Here is a 19,947-nt window from a genome sequence, read left to right as displayed (position 1 = left end):
ATAAGAAAAATCCGGAGTTTGAAAGTTGTAGGTTCAAAATTCACTGAATTGCAATCCTTCAAAGGCGAAAATGGTAAGAAAAAACATGTTTTTTGACAAAAAAAATATTATTTTTCATAGTTGTACTGTGTAGCTGTTTATGTATTTTTTCCTGCATCATTATATATATTCAGAAAGGTAATTGATTTAACTTTTCAATAATATTTTACAAAACACACTTTTACAGGCTAAATAAATAATAAAAATAAAAAAAGATGGATTTTTATTCAAAATTTTGTTTTTTTCAACTTTGTTAATGGAGTACTTTTTTTGTGTGCATTTGTGCGATCTGAAAATTTTGCTGCTTAAAATTTGAACCATGTCCTAACTTGTCTCCAAATTTCAAAGTGCACTTATGTGCACTTTTTGAGTTATACCATTTTGAACATTTTGATTCATTCAAGGAAATTAATGATTTCGCGTATACGCTTGGTTAAAATCACATTATTTACCTGCGGAGGCAGAAATGACGTACCTGTTATGTATGTTTTGAAATTGATTTGATATTCATGACTTTGTTGGTACTTAGGTACGTTTAATAAAATTAGAAATTCCTATTCTAAGTATTTTACAGAAACGATTCGTCGTGAGAACTGCTTTCGAGTATATTTGTAAGAATTACAACATTGCAGAACCATCACATGATCAACTCAGGGAAAAACCACAGAGGAAAAACTACGCACGTTGTTCTGTAGCTTCAAAACGAGGTATACAAAAGCCCATAGAAGAAGTTCATATTTTAAGTAATCTAACGACAATCGGTTACATAGTGATTTTGATTTAGAAGAATTTATCGTGGAAAACGTGAATTTTGCAAGTGGATCAACCAAAAACGTGGACGAGAATCCATACAATGTTCCATAAAATAAACCGTCTAAAATTCTAATACACCGCAAAAATCAAATTTTAATTGGAGGGAGAGGGGGGGGGGGGTCTTCAAAGAGATGTGGATTTTAACTCAAGAAAAAGGGGAGGGAGATTGAACGTAAATCTGAAACTTTAACATAGCATAAACCGCCATTCCGTGCATCAAATAGACAGAGCAAGAATATTAAAATTCACCACTTTAATGCATGTGGCCTCAAATATATAAAAAAATCGAAAATTTAACTTTTTTTTGGAAAAATATCAAATTTTATTTGTTTTCATTATACTAAGTACAAACAACACAAAAAAGTCACAGAAATCAAAAAAATATTTTTGGCCGCTCGCTTATATGGAAATACCCCATAGTGCAGAGTGGCTGACTTTGTAGGCTCCCCACCACTTGCTCTTTCGCTTCGTGACATTCAACCATAAAAAAAAGTTTTACTAATTCATATTATTTCGTTACTTGCCGTGCTACATAACAGAAAATAGCTACTTCCTTTTCCTGCGGCGAGCCACCGCACCCTCTAGAATGTTTGGCAAGAAGTCCAGGGCAAAGTAGCAACGGGGGCAAATGATGAAGGCATTGGTATTTGGCTCAGAATTTGAGTGAAAGTTGATGGTATGTTTGGGTTAGCCGTTTGGAGTTATGAAAAATCGATGCAGAGGATTAGCAAGTGTGCGTCGCCTGCAGACGGAAAAGGGGGATATAATTTGGCTTGAGAGACCAAAATTATCTTTGAATAGGAAGTTTTACGACAATTTGATATTTTTTTTCTTATATTTGAACATTAGAAGAACATGTGTTTCCAACATTTTGTTTGGGTTATGACAATAAAATATTCTATCGATAAAATAAGTTGATTCAGCAACATCTTCTTCAATAGATTCCTCATTCCCCCGATCCCAAAAAATCGCTAGTTGGCCCAAATTTCTTCGAAAACTCATCAACGCCATTGTTTTACGATCATTACGCCCCAGGAAAGGAAATTGGATTCTTGACTTTTATATTATTTTTTTTTCGTCAGCACACTGGCCTTTGTTTTATTTCCCGCTCTTTAGGAGCTCAAGATTTATCGGTCCTGTTACAGATATTTTATGCTCCCTGGCCAGCAGCACTTCCATGCTGTGCGCTAGGGAAGTGCTACGAGGGGGAGCATCCAGCCTTGAAACTCTAGCCGACTTTTATGAGCCGCGTTCTACATTTGGAATTCTTGCTGCATTCTGGAACTGTTTCCCTCCCTCCCTCATTCGAGACTGGTGTGAACTATTTTCGTTCCACTCAGTTGGGTTCAATTAGTGGCGATGGAATAGTTTTATTTCCAATCAATATTTTGAAATTTGGGTTACTTATCTATGGGTCTGAGTGGAGTGTCTGTTTTTATGGGTTTTTGATTGTTTGAAGGGCTTTTTGAGATATGCATCAGTCACTCCTTCACTATTCTTTTGTCTGTAACCCATCAGTTAATAACACTCGATTGCATAAGAAATCGATCTAAAACTTCACAATGTATTGAACTTTATTGTTGCATGATTTTTTTACATATGATTACTTTTGAAAATAAGTTACTGTATTCAAAAATAGTAAAAGTATAGTAATAATAAATGGGTAATTCTCTACCAACTCACACGAAATCGGGAAAAGTTGCCCCGACCCCTCTTCGATTTGCGTGAAACTTTGTCCTAAGGGGTAACTTTTGTCCCTGATCACGAAACCGAGGTCCGTTTTTTGATATCTCGTGACGGAGGGGCGGTACGACCCTTCCATTTTTGAACATGCGAAAAAAGAGGTGTTTTTCAACAATTTGCAGCCTGAAACGGTGATGAGATAGAAATTTGGTGTCAAAGGGACTTTTATGTAAAATTAGACGCCCGATTTGATGACGTACTCAGAATTCCGAATAAACGTATTTTTCATCGAAAAAAACACTAAAAAAGTTTTAAAAATTTTCCCATTTTTCGTTACTTGACTGTAAAAAATTTTGGAACATGTCATTTTATGGGAAATTTAATGTACTTTTCGAATCTTCATTGTCCCAGAAGGGTCATTTTTTCATTTAGAACAAATTTTTTTATTTTAAAATATCGTGTTTTTTCTAACTTTGCAGGGTTATTTTTTAGAGTGTAACAATGTTCGACAAAGTTGTAGAGCAGACAATTACAAAAATGTTGATATATAGACATAAGGGGTTTGCTTATAAACATCACGAATTATCGCGATTTTACGAAAAAAAGTTTTGAAAAAGTTACTTTTTGCGTTTCTCTTTGTTTCGTCGTCCGTGTCTGTCGCGGGTGACCATGAATGGCCATGATCGATGACGACCAACTTTTTCAAAACTTTTTTTTCGTAAAATCGCGATAACTCGAGATGTTTACAAGCAAACCCCTTATGTCTATATATAAAAATGTTTGTTATTGTCTGCTCTACAACTTTGTAGAACATTGTTACACTCTAAAAAATAACCCTGCAAAGTTAGAAAAAACACGAAATTTTAAAATGAAAAATTTTGTTCTAAATGAAAAAATGACCCTTCTGGGACAATGTAGATTCGAAAAGTACATTAAATTTCCCATAAAATGACATGTTCCAAAATTTTTACAGTCGAGTAACGGAAAATGGGAGAATTTTTAAAACTTTTTAGTGTTTTTTCGATGAAAATACGTTTTTTCGAATTCTGAGTACGCCATCAAATCGGGCGTCTAATTTTACATAAAAGTCCCTTTGACACCAAATTTCTATCTCATCACCGTTTCAGGCTGCAAATTATTGAAAAACACCTCTTTTTCGCATGTTCAAAAATGGAAGGGGTCGTACCGCCCCTCCGTCACGAGATATAAAAAAACGGACCTCGGATTCGTGATCAGGGACAAAAGTTACCCCTTAGGACAAAGTTTCACGCAAATCGAAGAGGGGTCGGGGCAACTGCTGTGTGAGTTGGCGGAGAATTACCCAAATAGTAATTCGCAAGTAGAACTAAATTTCTGGAAATTCATGAAAAAAAATCGAAAAACAAACGGAAAGGGAAATTTCACTGAACCGGCGATTTTTTTTTCGCTGAAACCAGCGAAGAGCAAAATCAAATCCAGCAACTTAGTTGTGCTGTTTTGTATACGCTAATTACTGGCAAACATATTTGACCGCAGAAATTCTAGCGAAACTTTTCTCCACTACTCTGGTAGAAATTCTTCTGTCATGCTCATCTCAGAGTTGATTGATGGGACTCAACAAGCTTTTGAAACTTAGTGAAAATAAAAAGCAAATTTTGTTTTGTGAAGTGGTAGCGTGCAGTAAAATCGACCACTCAATTGAAATTCTATGTTCACTCAGTGTCGGTTTATCAAATCAACAATTCCAACGCGTATGTAAACAAATATGATAATGTGAAGGGGGAATTAATTTGCAAACATGTCAAAACAAACAAAATTATGTTTCGAAAACTTTTCCAACAATGTTTCACTTATTGAGAAATATTACTATAACTTGTAGAAATATCTGACTATCCAAATATATATTAAGCTTTCGTTTTTCACAGCTTCCAGTAATGTTAATTTTTATTGTTTGGGTCATTCTCCGCCAACTCACACAGCAGTTGCCCCGACCCTCTTTGATTTGCGTGAAACTTTGCTCTAAGGGGTTATTTTGGTTCCTGATCACGAATCCGAGGTTCATTTTTCGATATTTCGTGACGGTGGGGCAGTACGACCCCTTTCATTTTTCTAGTTTTTCACTAAGCCACAACAATCGTCCAAGGGGTCATTTTTATGCAATATTTGCTGAACTTTCCGAAAAAAAAACTTTCAAAAACTGGTCAAAAATGATCAAAATCATAACTTTTTCAAAAAACTTTTTTGTAAAATTCTGATAACTCGTGAATTCTGATAACTCGTGCAAACCCCTCATGTCTATAAATCAAAATTTGTGTTTTGTCTGCTCTACAACTTTGTAGAACATTGTTACACGCTTAAATGTAACCCTGCAAAGTTAGAAAAAACACGTAATTTTAAAATGAAAAATTTTGTTCTAAATGAAAAAATGACCCTTCTATTATTATTTCAGTTTCGTAAAGTACAATAAATTTCCCATAAAATGACATGTCTCACGATTTTTGACAGTTAAGTAACGGGAAATGGCAGCGATTTTAAAATTTTTTTTTTTTACTTTTTTTTTGATGAAAAATACGTTTTTTTTCGGAATTTTGAATACGCCATCAAATCGGGCGTCTAATTTCACACAAAAGTCCCTTTGACACCAAATTTCTATCTCTTCACGATTGCGAGCTACAAATCACTGAAAAACGTGTCTTAGTAAAAAACCAGAAAAATGAAAGGGGTCGTACCGCCCCACCGTCACGAAAAATCGAAAAATGGACCACGGATTCGTGATCAGGAACCAAAATAACCCCTTAGAGCAAAGTTTCACGCAAATCGAAGAGGGGTCGTGGCAACTTTTTCCGATTTTGCGTGAGTTGGTTTACGTTACGAAATCTGCAAACAAACGCTAGTCCAATGCAAACAATCACTGGACTAGCGAAGTTTCACTCAAAACCAGCAGAATAATCTTCTTGTTTATTTTGGCACGAGCTACTGCCGCCGGAAAAAAACATAAGTCAGAGAAATAAAACGCTGAATCAGTGCAAAAACGCTGGTTCAGCAAAATAAAAATAACAGAAAGAAGTACTGACTTTTCAAAAAAGTAATATTTTAGAGAAAACTGATATTAATGCATCAGAAAAAATATATATTGAGAAACAATATGAAATTCTGTAAATTAAATTTGAATTAAGATTTATTCGTGTATTACACGTCTGTTGTGAATCTTAGGACAACGATCATTTAGGCCGTAGCAAATATTTTTTAAAGTTTATGTCTCTCGACGCTGACCAAAGTCAAGGGGAGGGGGGATGGGCAAAAATAAAAAAAAGTTTAAAAATAAATACAAGCCACGGTTTCAACATGAGCATGAGCATGAGCATGAGCATGAGCATGAGCATGGTTGACTGCCATTGAGCTGCTACTCCGTTATTGACAGATCAGCTGAAGTTAAACAACGAATCAAAAATGATCAGTGGGAGCCAAACATCCGTTCACTGTTTAACCTCTGAAGATCCCTACTTTATTAGTCAATGCCGGCGCCCTCCCAAGAAGTCTGCAGTTCAACGAAAGGGAGGAATGTTAGTCCGATAGTTGAAGTTGCAGACTCATCAAGCACATAGTTTTTCGCTATATACTTGTTGATACCGCTTGAGACCGTTGAATCCACAGCATCTCCTTCAAGCATCACGTGATTAATTTTTGTTTGGGTTAGTAGGATAAGGTATTGGCTTTTCGATGCCTCCCGAGCTACGACGCTATGGGGAGGACTTGCATAACAGACCCGTCGGCGAGCCTTCCGAGCAACGATGCTATGGGAAGGTCTTTCTGGTTAACACACAAACTCACTCACACACAGTTATTTTGCTCCACTATTAACTCAACGATCCAAATTGTCAGTGCGTCTTTCGTTCATTATATAGAAATGGCTTTTTCACCGCAAAAAAATAAAACCTTATTCGAAAAATTAAAACACAATCCACCCGACGCCGTGCCTTTCGATCAACAATGATATAGAAGGGGCTTTGAAAATCACAAAAGAAATCACTTTTCACTCCGAATATGTTTTACGACCACGCGCTCTCTTTGTCAATTATGCACTGATGACGCTGCATTTTCAGAGGGCAATCTTCTCCTCGCAGCACACAATTCACGACAAAAATGCGTAGCAAAAGGCACACACACAAAAAAAAATCACTTTTCACTCCGAATATTTTTTACGACCACGCGCTCCCTTTGTCAATTATGCACTCATACAAGCCATGGTTTCAACATGTGAATAAAAAAAGTGTTTTGAAATGCATTATACACCTGTCCAGTTGTTTTGCAATCATATGTTTCTAAAATTTCAAAGTCCTGGCGGGTTATATAAACTTTGAAAAATATTTGCAACGGCTATTCCAGAAAATAGATTTTTAAAGTTTTATGGTAAATATTTTGAAAACTATGAATGATGAATGATGGATTCATTTTTTGTGCTTTGAATGTAAACACGTACCACGTTTCACAAGTGTGCAAAGAATTGGAAAACAAGACAAACTTTCCACATTTTAAGGAATTTGTGAGCGTGTAACTAAAGAGTGTCTTAAAATTTATAAAATGTTGTAATGCAAACCTGTTGTGTGATTGACAATCTTTGATTAATGATGGTATTCATAACTCTTTAAAGAAGAGGAATGTCGTTACCAAAAAGTATCAACACGTGTACCCTATTTTTAACAACTTGTAGAAGGAATTTTTTGAATATTTTTGAAACGGAGCCAAATTTATACCGTCGAACGCAAAATCATGGCAATGCGATATTGGAAGTCGTCACCTTAAGTAACTTTTGTTGCATGATTCTCAAAACAAGAAAACTGTTTTCGATGACAAAATGAAAATTATCAATTCAATGAGACAGAATTCAATATAATTCATTGTTGCTCTGCAAATTGCATACGCCTCGGTTTGACTGGAAACTTTATTTTTAACATTGTTAGTGTTTGCGTAGAGCCTGCCTTTATTCAATTCCTCTCCAGAGCGCAGCATCTCGCTCGTTTCCTTAGGCCATCTCAAAAGAAGCATTCTTCAGTCTCTTATGCCTGAAAACTTCACCCGAGTTTCAATGAAATAGTTTGAAAAAATATTATTTCCTGCCACGGCATCGCCAGCGACAACCCCTAAAAGTTTGCCCATTAAAAGTTCAACGATACACAAAATGGCAATAATGATAAGAATTTTCCCTTTTGCCGGCTCACGGAAGGAACCCTGGAATGTCCTCCGTTGGCCATGGCAGCCGGCCAGCCAGCCAAATCAGCCGTGACCGGTCACGGTGAATATTTGGATGACTAATTCGAACAGGAGAGCAATTTGGGCAGATTTCACGAGTTTCACAAGCACCGCAATAAAAAGGAAGGTTCTCCCATTAATTACAGCTGACCCAAATGTGGCACATACACCCTTATACACTTGTTCACGACAAAAGCGCACGAAATGGATCGGTAGGAAGGGTGGAAGTTCTCTTTTGTTGTTGCTGTTGTTGTTGTTGGGTCAGCCACCCACCCACAATCGGGGGAGGAGGCGCCCTCACTTTTGTTGGTCAGCCGCGAATCACGAAAGCAATTTATTCTTGGCCGACAATGATCGTTATTATTACACGAGTTTGTACCAGATTCCGCACCGACGGGCAGGTTTATGATGCTATATTGGTTCTAATGAGTTTGGTGAGGAATTCTTTGGCGATTTTGGGGCCGTTTGGACCCTTTGAGTTAAAGAAATACGTGAAAATATTTCATTGAAATTTTACTTTGATGATTATTACTTTTTTGCAATAAGAGAATGTCCTCGTCAAGCTGATATTTTTTTCACGTTTTGCTTTTCTTACTAGAGACAGGTATAGGGTTTGCTCTTCGATTTGAGAGAGTACAGAGGCATTGGTACATCAATCTTCGTAATCCGAATATTTCATCGAGGATAAATCATCGGGAAGTTCTCTAAAAAACCATGGGCGATTGATTTTATTTATAATAAATGACAACTAAGCCGCAAAAGTAGCAAGATGTACGAGCACGACGGTATATTATCATGATACTTGTATTTATCATGTAAATCTTGTTCTGTGTGCCATTGAATCCAACATAGACCAACTTACTCCACCGACATCCAACCCAGGATGAAACACGGAACACGAGGCTTGAATCAACAACCCATCCAGAGGCAACGATTGTGGGTGGCCACACCTCGCTCGTTACAATCGTACCATAATCGAATTTGGTTCTCGTTCTGATATGACCCATTATTATAATAATTCAACGACCACGGCTTTCGTAATGCGAACACAACCAGTTTCAACGGCTATCTCTACCGAAAGTGTCGCAATCATCGACACTGCTACCGCTGGATTGGATTTCCAAATTATTCCAACCACAAATCAATACAGAAAAAAAGAGGGACAATGTTCATTGAATGAACTCTCTTATCGCTGGTGGGGAATCACTCGTGATTGTTGTTTATCTCGCCACAGTGATTGTCGCGTGATTTACCACTGTGAGTTTTCCACTCTCTCTTTCCTAATAATCAGTACACGTGGGAGCCACCAGCACCGGCACTGTCGTATGCTTTATGATGTGCATAATTTAATGATATGTTCAGTACCCATAACCAGACACATAATCAGAAGTTAAATTGTATGGTTTTGGTTCGTTTGCATTCTGATTTAATTTTATCAGTGGTTGATGACGATGGCAGTCACACCCCATTAGGGAAATTATCAAACGGTGAAAACAATGGGGGTGCCAATTAGTATTGCGGAAAGATTTAATTTCTCATTACGTGTGCACAGTGCAGAGGGATGCTTTCGATGAATAAAAGTGATTGTGGACGGCAGTGTGTGGAGCACTCGAATGGCTTTCAATAGTTTAATATTTATTGTTTATAGCAATAGCATTCATAAGTGAATTCTACAGTTGAATTGAACTCTAATATGTGAAAGGAATACAAAAATAGAATTAAAAAAATAGAATTGTTACAAAATTTAATATGAAATGAGTGTTATGAATACCAAATTGAAGCAAAAAATAATTCAAATCAAAATGAGAATTGTAAGAATTCTGTTAGGCCAATTTCAATTTTATTTAATGTATCTGTCCCCCCATTAACCCAAGTAACATTTTTTCCAGGAGTTCTACAAGAGCTCTTCAAGATAGCTACAGCATAGCAGTTTGGACCGCGGTAGGATAAAATTCTCTTCAAAACTTCTTCAGGAGTTTGGAAGAGTACTTGATGAGAGTTTTATCCTATCGCGAACCAAACTGCTATGCTGTAGCTATCTTGAAGAGCTCTTGTAGAACTCTTGGAAAAAAATGGTACTTGGGAAATTTTCCAGAATAATAGGGAGTCACAAAATATGTATGCTAAAAATATAAATTTGCATTAAAAAAATGTGTACAATAGGGTGTCAAGAAAAATTGAAAATTTCGGAAAATCACAAGAGATACTCCCTGGGTCGATTCTTTAGGCAAAAACAAGTAACTGTGCCAATTTTGAGCCAAATCGGTTAAGGCTAAGGGGTCGCTTTTCATCGTTGAAGTTTATATGTGGAAAAAAGCAAAAATGTATGGAGAAAAACATCGCTTTAGGATTTTTGCAGCAGGTGGCGCAGGTCTCGCCCAAAATTGTCCAAGTGTGAGATTCTTGTAGGAAATTTAATTACCTACAACTTTGTAGAAGGGTGCAAGACGATCCGAGTTGATCCTGATGAGTTATTAGCAATGCGATGAAAAGAAATCGGCTTATGTACTTGAAAGTGTACAAGGGGTATATAGGAAGTATATAAGAAATTTTTTTTTTAGAACAATCACCAAAAATCAGGATCAACTCGGATCGTTTTCCACCCTTCGACAAAGTTGTAGAATTAAATTTCCTACAAGAATCTCACACTTGGACAATTTTGGGCGAGACCTGCGCCACCAAGCAGAAAATTACTGAAACGATGTTTTTCCCCATACATTTTCGTGATTTTCCTCATATAAACTTCAACAATGAAAAGCGACCCCTTTGCCTTAACCGATTTGGCTCATAATTGGCACAGATACTTATTTTTGCATTAGGAATCAAGTCAGAGGGTATCTCTGATGTCGATTTTTTTTTATTGTCACCCTAGTGAACAAGCGAGTGTAAACAATTGTTTTGGAACCACAGATTTGAAATATCCGTAGAACTCCGGGATTCATTAAAATTTAGTTTTTTTCACAGAAACATGTATCTCTAAAATTGTATAATGCATTATTTGATACTTTTAGCTCCCAATAAAATAAAACTACTTAACATTTGATATAGAGTTTTTCTTAATTTCAGAGACAAAAACAACATTCCACTCCAAGCGAAACTTACTTGGAGACACAGTGGAGATTTTCCCTTGTCCCCTTAAAAAAGTGGAGCAACAACACTTCCAGTCTTCCAAATCCTTTTCCTTGTCCCTGGTGCGCGGTTGAGATAAGAGCGGCCGGCAATGGATGGCTGTCATGGTGGTGAAAATCTGGTTCAGGTGGAATTGGTTCTATTCCCAATTATCGATTCCTAGGCAACTTGAGCTTAGACAATAATATCATCACATGGTTAAATCTACTCTGCAAATCACCGTCTCCTAGCGGAGCGATTTATGGGACAAAAACTATAAAACTAAAACTAAAACATTTTTCCAAAAAGGTTCTTTGAAATGGTTAGTAAAAATAGTAATGCAACCAACTCCAGCAGCATTTTCCAACATTTTTGTCACTATAAACACGAATGAGATCGTACCTATAAAATCATTTTGAAATTAGTGGAATTTCCATGTACTGTTCGGTGAAAAGTTTTTTCGTCATTTTTTGTTGTTTTTTTTTGAAAACTGATGAAAGCGGTTAACATGATAAAGAAATTTTATGCAATGACAATTTGACTACCATTTCATTTTAAAGGTAGAATTAAAAAAAATACGATTCAAATCAAGTTCTCTTCTCTGGAATATTTTAATTTTTTTAGTCCCGTGAAACATTTGCAAATTCTGATGAATTTATTTGATAGTTTCCAACTTGAAGTTGAAAACTTGAAATTTGCAGCTTGTAAAATCACTTAGCTTGTATGCTCCGCCAATTCACACAGCAGTTGCCCCATCCCTTGAAAAGGGACCTTTGACAACAAATTTCCATCTCATCACCTTTTAGGCTGCAAATTATTGAAAAAATGTATTTTTTCGCATTTTCAAAAATGGAAGGGGTCGTACCGCCCCTCCGTCACGATATATCATAAAATGGACATGAGATTCATAATCAGGGACAAAAGTTACCTCTTAAGAAAAAGTTTCACGCAAATCGAAGAGGGATTGCGGCAACTTTTCCCGATTTCGTGTGAGTTGGTAGAGAATAACCCATATGGTTTCTTAATATTTAAAATCATAGAAAGATGAGGCCTTTATAATTCTATTTCAAGTTTTTGTCCCTTATAATAGAAAAAAATAAAAAATCAATTGATAATAATTCAGAGTACATTGTACAAAGCTTATTTATGCAAAATAAAAGAAATAAAATATTGTTTGCAATTCCGTCGTGAAATTCTTTCCTTTTCCTGTCATTCTTGAACGACGAAATAGCCTACTTTTCTGTATCAAAAATCACAAAATCGAATAGTAACCCTTTTCAAAACAAATGCTGAAAAGTTTTACTTTTCAGCACTGAATTGAAGTTGAATTTTTCAGCACTTGTTAGGAAAAGTTATACTTTTCAACATTTGTTTTTAATCAAACGATTCATTGACTGCATGGGCATTTGTCCTACAATTCTGTTCAAAGGGTGTTTTTCGGATTGCAAAAAAAACGATGTATGGAACTCGTTGCAAAACTTGAATTTTTCATCATATCGTCGTATTTATCCAACTCGGTGAACCTCGACCAGAGCCGAAGGACAGAAAAACTTCCAGTATCTAAAACCATCTCAGGATTGCTTTTCGTGCGTAACAAGCCTCGTTTTATCAACGTAGATTTTTGCAACATTGTATCTGCTCCAATAGAAACAAGTCAGTGGTTACAATGTCATGGCATCCTTGATTTAATTTCCCAAAAACAAGAAACGGAAATCAAGCAGTATCTTCAAATTGAAAGAAAGGCAACAAAAACGGTTCGGGAGCCGGGAAAATCTTCCGTTCGTATTTTCCGCCCAGTTCCGACTGGTGCTATCAAGATAGTCGTTTCCGGTTGACCTATATTATGTATTCCATATCTGTGGTGGCGCTTGGTGGTGGAGCTTCGTGCTGTCACGTTATCGGAGCTTCCCTCCACCAATATTTTCCATAAATTTAGATAATCTCGGCTTGGGGTCGTTAATTTAAACCGTCCATTTTGCGCCAGCCCTAAATTAATTTAATAAACTGCGGCAAATTTTGGCCAACTGGAAACGCGTTACGTGATGCTTTTTTGGTGCAGATGTGGGAAAGGGGAGAGGAGAACCCCAAACTGCACCCATTATTGACGCCCCAGTTGCAACCACGTGCCACCCCAAACTGTTATAAAATGTAGATCAATTGCATCATAAATCAGTCAGGTAGAATTTATTTGCACTTTCGCGCCGATAAATCGCCCCGGGCCCAGGCAATTACTCTAAATTACCGGATATCATAGACATTGGCGCGGGCCAGCAGCTGACGGCGCGATAAGTGGCCACTGCCAGCCAGCCAGCCAGCCAACCCATCCCGGCAGCAACGCCCGCAGCTTAATCGTGGCGGGATTTATGACCTCGTCGTCAACATTAGAAGGGGCAAAGGGGCGCGGTCATAGTGTCGGCTTGTAAGTTGTCCCATCATTGCACGTGCTGGCCAATTCACGCGATGTGTAACACATCATTTGTCGTTTGTGGAGTGTGTTGTTGAATGATTAGGGTTAATTCATGGAATGAGGATTTGGAACCGACGAACAGTTAATAAAATAATTATTTCGATTTAAATTTTCAAATTCGGTGGAGTCCTTCAATACTTTTGTTAAAAATATCAGGTTTTGCTGTTCCACGTGCTTAAATAAATTTGTCATATCACTTTCAAAAAATAATTAATGGTTTGCTTATCGTAAATGTAATTTTGTTTCAACTAAGTAGTATTAATCATAAAATAGTTTTAAATGTAGATCAAAGAAGTAAAAAAATACACAACACAACTTTCAAGGAATTTGCTTAATATGCAATCCAAAATAACACGACAAAGGTGTGATTTGTTTTGTAATAAGTTATTTTTAAATGGTGCAATAAATTTCAAATTCTGAACATCTCATGCAATTCTACCGAAAAATAACAAACCCTTGTTTGCCCCTCTTAATCAAAGTCCCGAAAATCCAATATGCCAGACACATATTGCCAATTCGTATCCACTTTGTCATTCGTTCACCGTGCCACACAGTCCACACGACGGCAAATTCATCAAAAAATTAAATTCAAATCATGCATAGCGGGTTCGTATGACAACGCTGGCCGTCGACGTCGTCGTTTGGCGCCCTTGAACTCCAGGACCGTCCTCCCGATCCATTGCCATCGGCCATCGGATGGGTTTCGGCTGATTGGGGACTCCACGGCGGCATGACGTCGCCGTTCACTGATGCATGGTCAATTGCACATAAATGCATCCATCGTCCATGCACCACCAATCTCACATAGTACTACATACTCAAATTCCACGGCTCGTTTGGCGTAGCGTATGGGCCATTAATGAACTTCTTCTGGCCGGACCTGAGCCTGAGCCTGGTTGCCATTGGAAGTTCCACGTTCCGTGACACTTGGAAGCGAGAGGGATCATAAATCATAGCTGAGCGGGCACGACTCGGAGCTACTTGCAATTGTGTGCTACCCTTGACATTTTTGTCTTTTCGCCAATCAATATTAGCCCACTTGTGTGAGCATTTTTTTCTTCTTCTCTATTTCCATATTTGTGTCAACAATGTGGTCACATAGTTGAGGGTCACGTGCTGGAAAATTATCCAATGAGCTTGATAACTGGAAACTAATTTTGGTGTTTTTTTTTCTCTCTTCCTCTTGTTTCCTTTACAGACTGAACTATCACATAACCTGCAGCAGCTTTCGGAGAAGGCGCGATCAACGACAGAATTTATCCAAAGACTGAAAGGAATGAGCGATAAAGTGACGGTGAGTGTTGAATTATGAGTTTTTCGTGTGTTTGATTGCTCAAATTAAGTTTATTTATCCTAAAAAAAGCTTGAAGTGTATGGGTAAGGCTACCAACTGTACCCTACCGTACAGATTTGCAAACCATTCCGCGAATTTTAAACAGGCCGGACTTTTGGTACGATTGTTTTTGTTCAATACGGATTTGTACGGAATCTTATGACGACAATAACAACTTTTTAAAATTGCTGTTTTTGATATTTCCAAAACTTTTGCTAGTGAAATATTTTTAGTTGACTGTCAGTTTAAAAGGATAATTTCTATAGTTTACAGGTTTGCCTCAGTTTAAGTTGATTATTAACTATTATTTTTATTTCTTTCTAAATCTCTTAATATAATAAAGGATCCAAATGTTTTTTAAAGCTTTGACAAGGCTGTGAAAATTTGAATTAACAAATCTATGCTTCTGTGCTCTCTTATGCTAACTAGATAGGAAAACCAGCAAGCTTTGTACAAGAGAGCACAGAGGCATCGAAATGTTCTCGTGAAAACAAACAGAGCAATATTATTCGTAGAAGGAAACATGACATTTCGTAAACTTTGAAACGTTTATTTAGAGAAAGTTTTTAAGATGGGACCATCCATAAACCACTTGGAAACTTTTTTGGAAATTTTTACAGTTACTGGCATCAATCTCAAGTTTATTTCAGAGCGAGTTTTTCACCAATGTGTAACAGGTCGTATCGAGTTGCTCCGATATAGATGAAACTTTCAGCGTTTGTTTATCTATATACGAGATGATCTTATGCCAAATATGAGCCCTCTACGACAAAGAAAAGTGGGGTAAAACGGGCATTGAATTTTGAGGTTCAAAAACATTAAAAATCATAAAATTGCTTTCATTTGCGTAAAACATGATCAATTTTAATTCTCTTAGTCGCATTCGAAAGGTCTTTTGAAGCAATTTAAAATGTGCTTTATACATCCAGGATTGGTTTGACTTTTTCTCATTGCTTTTGCAAATTACTGTTAAAAATGGATTTTTTTAAAACCTTAATATCTTTTTGCAACAGCCTCCAACACCCATACTCCCATAGGTCAAAAAATAGGAAATTTCATGGACTATAAGCCTATGGAATTAGCTTTTTGGCCAATAACAGTTTTTCACATAGATTTACGATTTTTCTATACCAAACTTTTTACAGCGTTAACTTTTGCCCTGTAGCCCAAGAAGACGGCACATTTTGGGCTCAATTTTTACATATTTGGAATCCTCAGGAAATTCCACGTAAGTTTGAAGTATTCGAGTCTTAAATTTGATTTTGAAAAATAATAAAATATAACATTTTTGAAAAAAAAGTTAGATTTAATTAACCCTGTGATCAATCCGTCAAACGCTGTATCAAGTAGGCGAATATCTGATTTACCCCTAATCCAACAAAATGTTAAAAAATATTTTAATTCATTCTAAATGGCATTTTTTTCAATCAAATTAACAATTTTTTAGCTTCATACTTACGTGAAATTTTCCGAGGATTCCGAATATGTTAAAATTGAGTTCAAAAAGTGCCGTCTTCTTGGGTTACAGGGCAAAAGTTAACGTTGTAAAAAGTTTGGTATAGAAAAATCGTAAATCTATGTGAAAAACTGTAATTGGCCAAAAAGGTAATTCCATAGGCTTATAGTCCATGAAATTTCCTATTTTTTGACCTATGGGAGTATGGGTGTTGGAGGCTGTTGCAAAAAGATATTAAGGTTTTAAAAAAAACCATTTTTAACAGTAATTTGCAAAAGCAATGAGAAAAAGTTAAACCAATCCTGAATGTATAAAGCACATTTTGAAGTGCTTCAAAGACCTTTCGAATGCATCTAAGTGAGTTGGAATTGATCAAGTTTTACGCAAATGAAAGCAATTTTATGATTTTTCATGTTTTTTGGACCTCAAACTTCAATGCCCGTTTTACCCCACTTCCCTTTATCGTAGAGGGCTTATATTTGGCATGAGTTTATCTCATGTCTAGATAAAAAAACGCTGAATGTTTCATCCAAATCGGAGCAAATCGATACGACCTCTAGAACAAACCGAGCAAAATCTACAAATACCGCCTCTTAATAGGTTTGATTTTTCGTACATGGATTTCTTCAGTATAGTTGTGGATGACTTACTGCAGGTTGAACATTTTTTCAAATGTTTGGTAAACATGCCCAAATTTGATCTATAAAATAATATTTTATTTTTTTGAATATTTTACATACTAAACATGTTATAATTTGATCACAAACGTACAGGTTTTATGTGAAATTGCTGGAACTTATAGAAAATCAATAGTTTGGATGAATAAGAAACATTTTGCTTAAGATTTCTTAAAAATATTTGAAGGAGGATCAAGTTAGTCCTATTATTTTGAAAGAGCCGGTTTAAATATTTTTTTTTCTAAGAGCTGGGCATGATTCAAAGAGTTCATACTTCGAATCTTTGTTTATGGAGAAAATGAGAGAGTTACGTACGATAAAAAAGGGATAAAGTCTTCCCACTCTCCCCTATGAATTTGTGCTCAGCAAAAGTTGGTAGCCTTATATATGAGCAATTTACCACGGATCGACCGATTTTGTGGAGGGCCTCGTGGTGCGGTGGTTAGCGGCTTCGGCTGCCGATCCCTAAGTTGCTATGGGGCGCCGGTTCAATTCCCGCCTTATCCTCCTGGCCTTCTATCGGATGGGGAAGTAAAACGTTGGTCCATTTGTGTAAAAGAGGTTTTGGGTGACTCACCACACACAAAATGAGCAGTAACTTGCAACAGAGACCACCAAAACCCGGGGGTATTTAAAGTGGATTGCTTTGCTTTGCTTTGCGATCGATTTTGTGCATTTTTATTTTTTGTACTTTTCATTTGGCTCAAACATTGTGACCAAAGTTTCCATTTTGTGCTTTTGGTTCACCCATACAAGTCTCTATACAATTTTGACAGAGCACATACATAAATAATACGTACATATTCGAAAATCTGTATCTTTTAAAGGGAATTTCAGATCGATTTAGTGCCTTCGGCAAAGTTGTAGGTATTGATGATGACTAGAATCTTGGACTATAGTTCTGAATATATTTAAAAAAAATGTAAAAATGTAATGTACTTGAGGTGTATCACTCTCAAGTACTAATTTAATATAAGAAGTAAAAAAACAGTTTCCCTGATCTGATCTGGAAACTGAATCATTAGAAATCTATGTTTTTATCACTGAATTTGAATTAACTTATTAATAATATTTTTTAAGAAAAAATATAAACTGATATTGTTCAATTTGATTTTTTGTGAGAGGTTTTTAAGAACCCTTATCTTAAACAAAATCATAAAATTTAAATAAATATATAATATCTGTAAAACTTTTAATGTAAAGAATAACATTTAAGAACACTTTTTAAAACATTCATTGAAGCAAATATTCCTTCAACACTTTATTAAGCATTAGTTTTATTTGTCTATTTTGTAATATTCCTCATCCGAAATTTTAACAAAAAATGTCCGCCCCGCCATTGCTTCCGAAAACTCTAATTTGGCCCGCAAGACTAAAAGGTTGGGCACCCCTGTTCTAGGCTCTAGGGGACAGAAACCCGCAACTTTTGAGCCACAAAGAAGTACTGTTAATTTTTTCCTGCTTGATTATGTTGAAATATTGATATTGTTTTGTAAAAAATATATTTTCTTGCACTGTTTGAAAATTCTAGGTTCATTTTTTTTGTGAAAGCTTTTGAAAAAAAAATCCACTGTTCAGTTTTATGACTTTTTTCTATCTTTCCAGGAATCCTGCATCGAGTTTGAGCGGCTAGTGACGGCGCAGTGTGAAGCGTTGATAGAGGCGATACACGCCCGGAGGGAAGTCCTACTGGAGGCCATCCGACAGGACAAAGATACCAAAATTAGGACGTTAAAGGTACACGGTAGTAACCGCCACAGCGCCCACAATTTGTCCTTCTAACGGTTTCGTGTTCCACTTTTTTCCCCCACACAGGATCAACAAGCGAGTTGTACAGGGAAGCTCCAGCAAACCACAGGATTAATACAGTTCTGCATCGAAGCGTTAAAAGAGACTGATAGTGCGGCGTTTTTACAGGTACGCGGTACTTAAATTTAATTTTACTTGATTGCTTCGCATTTGTTGCACGACTACCGGTTGGGCTGAGCCGGGACAGGTCAGGACAGAGGGTATGATCCGATTTGTGGCCTATCCGGTGACATCGGTCGTGTAGTCCACATGTGGCTCAAATGGGCACCGTGAAATAGCCACAAGCATGGAGTGGTGGGTCACTGCTGGATTGGAAGCAACAGAGTAGCAATTTCGGAACACGATGTATGGCTTCCAGTGTTCAGCTATCGGTGGCCATGGAGAAAAAAAAGCGATTAGTTACGGCGCACCGATGAAGGTTCATGTTGTCGAGTTTCAAACTATTTTTTTTCAATCGTGGTTTATCATTTCGCTTCACTCTTTTTGCTTTTCTCACCTTACTGAGGAAAGGCTATAAAATCACTCGAAAAATGAACTTCCCAATTAGACCTCCTAGATCCACCTTCATGCATACCTATCGACTAAGAATCAAATTCTGAGCAAATGTCTGTGTGTGTGGTGGGATGTTGATCAAAAAATTGTCACTCGATTATCTCGACATTGGCTGAATCGATTTTGTCCGTTTTGGCCTCATTCGTCTTGGGGTCCTATAAGTCGCTATTAAAAATTATTAAGCTTAGAGTACTTCAAAAGTTATGCTGAAAAAACGATTATTACTAAAGTTCGAAAGATTGTAAAAAGGGTGGTTTTTTGTAAGAAACCCCGTCAAACCCTTTCCAACGCGTCCAAAACATTGAAAATATGACAACCTTATCAAAAGTTATAAGCACTTAAGTGTTGCACTTTTTGGAGGCCGGATCTCACATATTTTGATGAAAACGTTGTCCAGATATATCATGCGACTTATTTTTGGATAGGTAATTAAAAGATCTTTCCAACGAGCACGAATTGAATTGAAGATTTGACTGCATTATTATAAGTTGTAAGCACATAAGTGCTCTGAAATATGAAGATCTGACTACCCAATCTGATGGTATGAATAATGAGACAAGTTGATAGAACACTGAAACGTCCACCCTTTAGTGTTTATTTTGGATAGCATTACCTTTTAAATGTGAGCAAGGCACCAACCACCTAAGGGTGGATTAAGTAACGTTTTTACTGTTGGTCCACATATTTGCAAGAATCCAATTAGCTTTAAAAAGAGAGTGAGAGTTTTCAAATTTTAAACAAAAATATACACAAACAAATTATTCCTTCCCCTTCAAAATCA

The 19,947-nt window shown here is 36.7% G+C and overlaps 1 protein-coding gene across 2 annotated transcripts in view; it reads left to right on the top strand.

The window, feature by feature from the left end:
• Nucleotides 1-19,947, top strand: part of LOC6038598 (E3 ubiquitin-protein ligase TRIM9) — a 196,693-nt gene that overhangs the window by 109,320 nt on the left and 67,426 nt on the right. For both annotated transcript variants that reach the window (XM_038250895.1, XM_038250894.1), the window contains exons 2-4: nucleotides 14,538-14,633; nucleotides 18,411-18,542; nucleotides 18,621-18,722. In XM_038250895.1, coding sequence (XP_038106823.1) covers nucleotides 14,538-14,633; nucleotides 18,411-18,542; nucleotides 18,621-18,722 — 330 coding nt within the window. The remainder of the gene's footprint in view (nucleotides 1-14,537; nucleotides 14,634-18,410; nucleotides 18,543-18,620; nucleotides 18,723-19,947) is intronic.

The sequence above is a fragment of the Culex quinquefasciatus genome, chromosome 2 (assembly GCF_015732765.1).
Source record: "Culex quinquefasciatus strain JHB chromosome 2, VPISU_Cqui_1.0_pri_paternal, whole genome shotgun sequence".
NCBI lineage: Eukaryota > Metazoa > Arthropoda > Insecta > Diptera > Culicidae > Culex > Culex quinquefasciatus.
This window is presented reverse-complemented; position numbering and strand designations above follow the sequence as displayed.